This window comes from Pangasianodon hypophthalmus, chromosome 24 (assembly GCF_027358585.1).
Source record: "Pangasianodon hypophthalmus isolate fPanHyp1 chromosome 24, fPanHyp1.pri, whole genome shotgun sequence".
In the NCBI taxonomy this organism is placed as follows: domain Eukaryota; kingdom Metazoa; phylum Chordata; class Actinopteri; order Siluriformes; family Pangasiidae; genus Pangasianodon; species Pangasianodon hypophthalmus.
In genome coordinates this window covers 1,192,921-1,203,077 of record NC_069733.1, presented here as the reverse complement: position 1 = coordinate 1,203,077, position 10,157 = coordinate 1,192,921, and the positions used below count along the sequence as shown (strand labels likewise).

Sequence of the window (10,157 nt, the reverse complement as noted above, 5' to 3'; positions counted from 1 at the left end):
GTGAGATGTGATGTTCACATCTCTTAAAGTTTCCTAAAGTTAAAAAACACAGTAAATCTGCCATTTAATTTATAAATCATTTATACGCCCCTTATACTTTCCTCTTGTGTACAGTAATGTTTATTCTTAATAACATCATTTTATTCTTCTTTATTCTTAATAATGTCTTATTTTAGTGTCAGAGATCAGAATTCAGCCTGGAAATGCAGTAAACATGGACATTATTCAGTGTTATTCAAACCCTGTGTTAAAGCGCCACCTAGTGTTAGTGTTAATTAATTACACTTCATCAGTTCATTACACTTTATCACCTGAATCAGGTGTTAGAGAAGTTGGTTTTTTTTTTACTACTAACAAATGTGCTTTGGATAAAAATACTGGAGGAATTTCAGGATTGTATAAACAGAAAGTTTTTGGTGGATCCAGTATATTTTAACCCTGAAAACAGTGATCTGAACACTGACTCCTATAGGGAATTTAGGCATTTTATATTATTTGAGCCATTTATACAGTCAGTTCTGCATCTTACCACCACCACTGCTCAGGAGGAATATAAATTATTATTATTATTATTATTATTATGCACAAAATAATTCAGCTCTTTTTAGATATAGATTTAGAGACTGATAGGAGATGGCGTCACTTCCCAGTTCTGCTCAGCAACTGATGACGTCTTTAATCCTGAATCCTGATTGGTCAGAAATGCTGATTAATGAAATTTCCCTCTCTGTGAACTTTACCTCAGCTTTTCCTACAGCATTCAGGCCGTAAATTATTCATTTATTTTTTCTTTGGTTAAAGTTTGCGCTGAGAAATGGACCACATCTGTGTTATCATAAAGCTCTCTGGCTTTTCTCACATTGTGTTTCATTTTTCATCACCAGGTGAGCTGTGTGTCTTCACACACACTTCCACTTAATGACGCTAAGCTACATTATAGCAAGGAGCTTGTTAGAGTTTGTGCTACATTACATCCCTGTTCTTTTAACACACGAGTATGTAGTGAAGTGTAGTAAAGTACTGATGTTTGGCATCAGGAAATGTTATTCTGAGTGAAAATAAAGTGGTATAATGCAACCTAATTCAGCTAATTAGTTAATGATATCCAGTGATAAACCTGAGGAAAATCATTGGGTGTAGCAGAATTCTCTGAGTTAGAGGAAAATTCCAAAATAATACACAGCTGACTGCAGAAAACAGGCTGAGAAAATGAGAGAAGTTTATATTGCTGTGTTTTACAGATGCTTTAGACATTTCAGGAAGCCAACTAGAGTTTAATTTCCCACAGCTCTTCTTACTAACTCTTCCTACCTACAGCTTAACTGTTAATGTTTGCAGGTCTCTCAGTTCAAACATAGCTTTTTTATTCAGAGGAAACATTTCCTATAGGCTATGCAGGCTTATGATGGGAAATTGTTAAATAAGAAAATCTAATCAGGTAAATTAGGACACAATACTGCTGCTGCCACCATCCATATATCCATATATATATTCTTATACACTTTTTTAAATTAAATCCCTTCATATATTTTTATATATTTTATGTCAGAACAGTTCTATAAAGCATTTCAGTGCAAGTTGTACTGTGTATCTTATGCATGTGACAAATAAAATTTGAATTTCAGAAGAAGCTGACAAATCGCACAAATTGCTTAGCTAAGATTTCTTTTAAATCTGTTAGGAGAGCTGTTACTGGTTGCTGTGGCATTTAAAAGTAAGGATTTTAACAGAGGAAATATCCAGAATGGTCCACTGCCTCATCAGATTTTTATTGAATCATTTCATTCACACACAAATCTACAGCCAAAGCCTTCAGATTTCAACTGAAGATAGAAAAGGAAACCATTTTGTTAAGAATGTTATTAGAGTTAAAATGAATTTGTTTTAGCATTGTGTCATGCTTTCCTCCACAAAAAAACCTGCACTTCTGTTCTTCAGCTCTCGGATGAGTCCGATCTCCAGTGTGACGGCGCACTGCAGTGTTAACACTAACTGAAACGCATTTCATCTTATTATATCCTCAGTGAACGAGTGTCGGGGGAAAGGCACGGCGTGGGGTCCGTTTCAGAGAGGGGAAGCTCTTTATTGAACTAGACTGCTACACACCCTGCAGGAAAGCTACAGGAAAGCTACAGATTTCCAGTGGCAATGCTGATTAATGTGAAAGATTGTGTTCTGTGCTGATTTAATGTATTTAATGCAATTACAGAGTGAATATGGACTGAAAGCATCACTGGAGCAGTCGTGGCTGTTATTTCCCTCACTGTCTCTACTGCTGGATTTCTCATCTGGAGGAAGAAGAAGTCTGGTAAGAGAAGAGAAAACAAAATGTAAAGTTCATGAGAAGAAAGTTAGACATTTTTAAACATCCCAAAAGGAGGTTTGATAACAATAATCCATATTCATTACAGCTTAATGAATTATTAATGAAAGATTACAACTGAACAGAAATCTGTGATTGAGATCCTGTGCTGTGATGGTGGGTCAGTTTTAATTTCTACTCAGAATTCACTTTCACTTTTATTGTGTAATGTTTAGTCCACTTTTTCAGGCTACTTTAAATGGTTTAGAGTCTCTGAATATTCTGCTTCCCCAAGACTTAAAGTTTAAAATGTCCTTCTGTTGATCACAGAAAATAAGACATGAGGGGTTTTTTTTCATTCCTGGCATAATGGATATCTCATTAATTGGATATCTTTGCGTGTGCATGTGCGCGGATGATGAGATGTGGTGAAAAGGTTTGTGTACCAGGCAGTCGCAGGGCTCCCTCGTGGTGTGGAAAGAATAAAAACAGTTATTTACATAACTAAATTAGCTAACTGACATAACTAATGTCAGAAGATCACAAAGAATCATGAAGCATGAATCATATCTAATTGTGTGGGGAAAGAAGGAAAAAAACACGGGTAAGAAATTAATGCTATTTAATATTATTCAGTCAGTTGGTCTGCTTTCTAGCTTGATGTAACTGAAATGGAAAAAGTCAGTGTAGCTAGCTAGTATGTAGAGTAAGAAGTTTTAAGCTAACATATCTTAACCTCATTGCTGCTGCCTACAATAGCCTCTTGACTCGTCCAATATACTGAAGTATTTAATTTTATTCTCACTTTCATATAAGGTTTTAAGTATACACATACTGTATATAGACATGTACGATCTCAATTATGTTGAAAATCGCATTAAAACATTAAGTCGAATTAATTGTGAAAATTGTCCAACACTAATTTACTTATGTGCAATAAAACACCTAAAGCTATGAGAGTTAACTAAAGTTCATGACTGAAGACTTGAGAGTTGACTTTTGAACTCAGTTTAAGTGACATGTGGATATCTCTTTCATTTGCTCAGGATTTAGATTTTTATTCTGCCATATCACCAAACTGTTTTCAACATGTTCAATATGTCTGGTGACTTCAAGTGTTTGTACACATGAAGTGTGAGATCTGAGACGCCTCAGAGGCCTGCCTTTCAAACTCATGCTTTCACCTTCTTAAAGTTAAACATTCTCCAGTAAGGACACTGTTCACACTTCTGTATTATTTCTGTGATTTACATCAGTGACACTGTGTGTCCTTGTTATAAACTCTATAGGAGCATCCAGTTCTGCTGAATCTATCCACTGTCACTCCATTTCACTTCAGTTTTGGTTTCTGAATTTCATTTCATTTCCAAAACCTTTCAGATGTTACCAGTGGATCTTTTCAGTGATGAGGAAAAATCTTTCTAAAACTTTCATGTTTATTTAACGATAAAAAAAGGAATAGTTTTTTTAAAAATACAAACCTCTTTTTTATATTTTTACTGTAATCCTGATACTGAAATGAATCACCATATCTCCGGGAGGTTATGTACAAAGACAAAGAAATATAAGTGTCAACACTGAAATAACACATTTTTGATAACACTGTGTATAAAAAAGAGGAAGGTCTGTTTAAAAGTTCCTCATTACATGAATCTGTGCTGATGTTTGTACCTCTGCAGTAATTCATACAAGCAGCTAAAGCTAGTAATTTTATTAGGAAAATGAAATAAAGTGTGTGACGGTGTTGAAGTAGAGATGAGGGATATATGGACATGAAAATGATTCTGCTGAGTTTAGACGCTTCAGAGTGACTCTTTCACACTTAAACAGGGAACAGATTTGGCTTCAGCCAGGCTTTTGGTCTCCACTGCAGAACTTTTACTGTACATGTGTAGAGCCTGGCAGTGTTTACAGACACAGGGAGCTCTACCATGATCAGCAGCTCAGGATGAACTAAAAGCTTTACTGCACTAACTGCATATAACTGGACATTACAGCTGGTTAATATAACAATACAGTATCAACACTGTGATAAATTATGTCACAGTACATTTTCCTGAGATATTGTGGAAATCAGGATGTCCTTTTATAACTTATAATAGTTTGAAATAACAAGCATCTGATTCCTTCTGTTCAGATCATTAAACTTGTAAATTATTAAAGTTTTATTTATTTATTTACTTATTTATTTATTTTTCTGTCTTTTCAGTGTTTATTTTTGTAGGCAATAAATAAAAGTATCAAAGAATTTTTTTACATTTTAAAACGCATTGAAATGCAACGCTACTGTTTTGTTGGCAGGTTGTAAGGAAACTTTTATATTGTGACACATATTGTGTATCGTGTAAATGTTTTGAAATATCTTGATATATTTTGAAGCACAGTTGAATCTGATTGGTCAGAAGGTGTGCAGTATTTTCGTATCGCAGCACAGGTAGTTCCAGCTGTGACATTAATGACAGGTTTATATTAATGCGCTTGTTCTGATACGTTATTGTTTCTATGGTAACAGCTCACTGACAGCTGCACAGCGGAGATGTTTATGGAGGAAGTCTTGAGTGTGTGTGATAGAGAGAGAGAGAGAGAGGCTGGTGAGGGAATGACTGTTTATTGCAACTATACCATAAGTAAGAACAGGAACTAATTTGTCTCTCGGGCGTTCTGCAACTGTAAATCTAACTATAAACCATTAATATGTGCGACGTGTCATTTATTAGTAAATTAAAGATTGTAATCGTTGTCAAATCTCTGTGCTGTAAGCAGAAAAACACACTCCTTACCATGCTGTTATATGAAAATAAAGCACTTTGGAAGGTAGTGGCACTCGGCTTGCACTTAACAGCACTGTCAGGAGTGTGTTATTCCTTACATATCACACAGCCCTACGTTATATTTGGGAGGTTTTTGTTGGTAACGTGCGTAACTCAGTTCAGCCCATTCCAACACTGAACATCATTTTACAGTCTTGGAATGTTAATGGCATAGAAGTTAAAGTTCACCTTACGTTCAGATCTGATTTAATGCTAAAGAAATGTCTAATGACAGACCTGATCACTATCAGCTGTTTTCAGAAAGTGGTCATAAAGATATAAGCAGCTGTCTCTCTCGCCCAACTCCCAACACATATTTACCAAACGTTCATTCATTCATTCATCTTGATTAACCTCCTTTCTGGTCGTTGCTGTTTCCTCTCTCAAACATTAACCACATTACCTACCTATATCTATATAAAATCACTCTCATTGTAGGCAGTTTCCTGTTTATTAAAGATGTCCCTGTCCCAAAACTACATCACTCCTGCATACACACATGCAAAAGCTGTTAAACAAATCCAAGTTACAAATTCAATACCCTTATTTAAAATTTCAAATCATTCCAATGTGTAATCCAGCACTTAAATAAGATCAGGCAGCTTGGGGTCAACAACAGCAATTACTAGAAATAGTAGGACGCATTTTCAAAAGAAAGTCAAAAAGCAAGAGCTGTGTGCAAAGTAGCATACTGTATGTTACCACTTGCAGCAGAATATCCTCTATACTGCCAGTTTTTTTTTTTACTATTCCTCTTAAAAAAAAAAAAAAAAAAAAAAAAAAAAAAAAAGCCACCCAGACGAGGAGCAAAAAGGGGAAAGCTGTTAGAGGCCCAGCCACTAGGGGGAGCTCAAGGCAGGAAGATGGTTCTCAGAAAGAAAATACTATTTATTATATAACTGAATTTAAACAGAAGAATCCATTAAACACGTTTTCACATCTGTAGACCCAAATCTCTCCCACAATGCATCTGTTCTGTCGGTGTAACAATCTGAATGAATAATAAAGTGTATTTTCTTCACTCTGTGCTCTGAGGTTTATTTTATAACTGTGTTCTTTTAAAGCACATGATCTCAGTATCACTTCTACACTTACTGTCATGTGCTTCACACACACACACACACACACACACACCATCTCTCTGGGTTTAACAAGTCAGTGAGGGGAAGATTTATTTCTCCACCAAGGTCATAAACATATTATCAGAATAACATTTATTTGTCACAGAATTACAATATGCAAGTCATCATGATCATACGATTCATGATTTAAAATGAACATAATTAAATAAAGAAGAAAAACATCCCACAGTGGTGAACAGTTTAAATCAGCTAAAACTTTACGCATGAAAAATCTACACAAAATAAACACAAGCACAATCTCAGTAAAATCCTACAGCCAGTGATGTTTAGTCTTAATAACAACGTCTTATTTTAGTGTCAGAGATCAGAATTCAGCATGGAAATGTTCATACAGTAAACATGGACATAATTCAGTGTTCTTCAAAGCCAGTGTTAATTAATTACACTTCATCAGTTCATTACACTTTATCTCCTGATTCAGGTCTCCTGTTGATCTTCTCCATGTTTCCTTCTTTCATAGCTGTGCATCTGGCCAGTGTGAACAGTTAATCACTCAACCTGTGTAATAAAAGCAGAACATCAGAGCAGGTAAATAAACCCAATGTAAAGGTTCAGCATTTCTGTCTCTTTGGAGCTATAATCGTCTCAGCTCAGGATGTGCTCATGGGACAAATTTAGATCATGCGCTACAGTTTGAGCTCATCTGTTTCAGATAGAGCTAGTAAAGATCCTTTTTGTGTGATTTACGTGTTTAACAGCATGACAACAAGCTGGAAAGTTGTGTGTAAGATTTCTCTTTGGGAAAATTTATTTTGTGCAGGTATTAAAGCTCTCCAGGCCTGAACTGGTCGAGACACAGCTTACACATTAACACAGTTCTGAAGTGAAGGTACATGCTGAGGTGTTGTCTAATCTCACTGTCTACATGGTGAGAGAGATCTTTGGCTACATGTAATCTCGAGCACTTTACTGGCCAACAAAGTTTGAGAATCCCCGCTGTTACCTACTGAGCCTTCTCAGTTTATTGCTAAGAGTAATAATCATTGATGAAGAGAATATTTATGGTCATGATCTTGCAACTGAAAGTGGGTGTGTAGATACACAGGAAGAGTCCGTGTTTCACTGAACTCATGTGGTTTCTTTGCACAGAGCTTTATTGAACCTACTAAGATTTCCCAGAAACCATGTGACTTTTTTGATGATTTGTATGTGCAACTGGAAATAAAATATTTAAGCAGCTATTTAATATTTCATGCACTGAGACCCTTGATTCAGCTCATCTGCATTATATCATTATCACATCATTAGTCATTAAATTATAATTTCTGTACTATTTTGTTGCTTAGTTCCAGCTGATAAGGATTTTACTGATGAATTAGGACCTTTATCCTTTGTGTAAATATACCTTTATAAAATAGTTGTTTCAAATTTAAAACATTACCTTTAAAACATATAAAACTCTATATTTTAAAGCCAGATAGCAGTTTTTGTAATGTTTAATACAGTATTTTTACAGTGAAAGGAATGAAAGTCTGACAGAAGTGAAAGTGAAAGTGAAGAGTGAATGCAGAGGGGTAGAAGTCTGCAGTGGCTTTAGGTGAGTAACTGATGAAGCACCTCCTGTAAGAGGGTGTGTGCATTATAAATACACCAGTCCATCCACACACACTGCAGTTGTCTAGGATGCGACATGATCAGGTAAGATATTTTACAATGAGATTCACTTTGTGATTTAATAATTCATCTTTTTGTCGCCTATTTCCTCTTAATATTTCACATCAATGTTGAAAAACAGAAAACGCACTTTGTGAGAAAACCCCATAAGGCTTTCTTTGCAATGCATTTGACAGTAGAAGGGCAGGTTTTACTGCCACTCCCTGAGGCGTTTTATCCACAAAGGATGTTCTTTCTACAGCCTGTTTTCCTCCGTTGAAGTTGTAAAGATCTCCGTGTAAAATACATTGCTAAATACAGTTATGTTATTATATATTTCCACATTGTGGAATTTATATTTTGTAAAAATCTAGATATTTTTTTCACCACAAAACAAATGATTCTTGGCTGACTTTCCCCTTGTCTCAAAGAAGTGTAGGAGCTCAGAAGCACAGACTCGAGACGGTAGCGTATTTTATCTCACATTAAAGAGGACTTACTGAGGAAGGCTGCTGAACTTCGCCTCTTATCGGGACTTTGGAGCCCTCTAGCGGCTGTTTAAGCCCAAACCGAGCACAAGATAGGAACCATCATCCCAGCCAATATCTATTTTCACCTCATATTTGACAACAAAGTCTTTACTGGCGTAGATCGTTATAAAATAAAACCATAATGGACGTATAATAATAATGCTAATAATAATAATAATAATACACTTTCCAGGTGAACCTGTGACTGACGCTGAGTTGAAAATGGATTCTTCCCAGGAAACAGGCCCTTCAGCTGAACAGGGTGCTCAAAATGTAATGAATATTTCTTTCGTTAGTTCTTTCAGTTCAGAAGGAATTAAAAAACTGTTATTTAGTCCTTTTAATGATTTTTCTTTCAGGACCCTGATGAAGGGAGAACAGATCCTACGGAGAATGCTGGCACGCTTCCTCAGAACATTTCTCAAGGTAGGAAGTCCTGAATGATAAAAATGCATTTTGCTAAAATGGAAGGATAAAAGAAAGTAGTGGCTACTATAAGTTCCACTAATAAGCATACATTTACTATGTTATTAACATTTTCCTAGTGATGAAATAGTGTATGCACTAATCATTAACGCACCAAGAAATAATGAAGTGTAATCATTAACAGCCACTTGAGTTATATATGAAGAGCTAATAATGGTAATACTGTTGACTAGCATTATTAATAAAGATAATTTCTATTATTAATTACCTTTCTGTACACATAGTATAGTCTAATGATTGTGCAGTAAGCGCTTAAGGCAGGTTGCAGAATTATTATTGTGATCTCTTCAAGCCTCTTCAGTAGAAACAGCAGGACCGCTGCAACCAGAAACCCCTAACACGGGAACAGAGGTAAGTGGAGCTCAGAAAGTCAATAATAAAATTTCACTTACAGTATCTAATGTAGACATCCTTCTGGACACTTATATTTAATCCTTCTAAGTTGGAGAACCAGGTGAGAGCTGAGGCTACTTCACAGAGAACAGGAGAAACTCCACATGACAGACAGGATCACTCACCACTGACAGGTACACGGACTGCCTCTAATTTAGAGTTCAGGGTTTTTGTAGCTGAATCGCGTCTAAAATACAATTCTCAGAAGAATGTTACTGGGATTTTAGAAAAAAAAGGAAATTAAATTGAATATTATACAATCTGAAGGTTATACAGATGTACATGTCTGTTTGAGGTGCAGATCAACATACAACATAAGATGAGATTATTAATGCATTATGGTACTCTATCAGCATTTATGCTCTGTATCTATTCCACAAATAATAAAAATTAAAATAAAAAATAAATGTGTTCCTGACAATTTGTCTTTCAGCTATTAAATTAATTGAATTAATTGAATTAATTATGGGGTCAGTGTCGCTGCATCTCTACTCCAGTTCAGCCGCATTTGGATGCAGTCTGAAAAAAACATTAAATAAAATAAAAATGGATGAGAAGTGTAAGCGTGTGATACAGTATCTGTAAGGCATTTGTAATCTGTAAGGCATTTGACCTAAAGTACTTTGAAATGCCGGACAAGTTCTACTGAGCAGGTAAGAATGTAGTACAAACACTAAACTGGAAAGGTGCCTGTATTTTGACTGTTTTTTTGGTAGCATCCTTTATTTATACACTATTTCATTAATCATTACAGAGTGTAAGTGTGAGCAGCACAGTTTTTCCAGCTTTTCACCAGCTTTTCAGCTTTGTGGCCTGTAGAAGGAAGGAAGGAGGCAATTGTACCATTTAAGCCTGAATAAAAGAAATAACTTGTCACTGTAATTGACCATGCTAACCATTG

General features: G+C 35.6%; 1 protein-coding gene across 5 annotated transcripts in view; it reads left to right on the top strand.

Moving 5' to 3' along the window:
* Nucleotides 1-667: 667 nt before the first annotated feature.
* LOC113527995 (E3 ubiquitin-protein ligase rnf213-alpha) overlaps nt 668-10,157 on the top strand; it is a 67,574-nt gene continuing 58,084 nt past the window's right edge. For 3 of the 5 annotated variants that reach the window (XM_034299229.2, XM_034299230.2, XM_053228854.1), the window contains exons 1-4: nt 7,821-8,650; nt 8,737-8,803; nt 9,156-9,214; nt 9,306-9,390. In XM_034299229.2, coding sequence (XP_034155120.2) covers nt 8,537-8,650; nt 8,737-8,803; nt 9,156-9,214; nt 9,306-9,390 — 325 coding nt within the window. In that variant the 5' untranslated portion in view covers nt 7,821-8,536. The other 2 variants (XM_053228855.1, XM_034299227.2) reach the window with 2 other exon arrangements.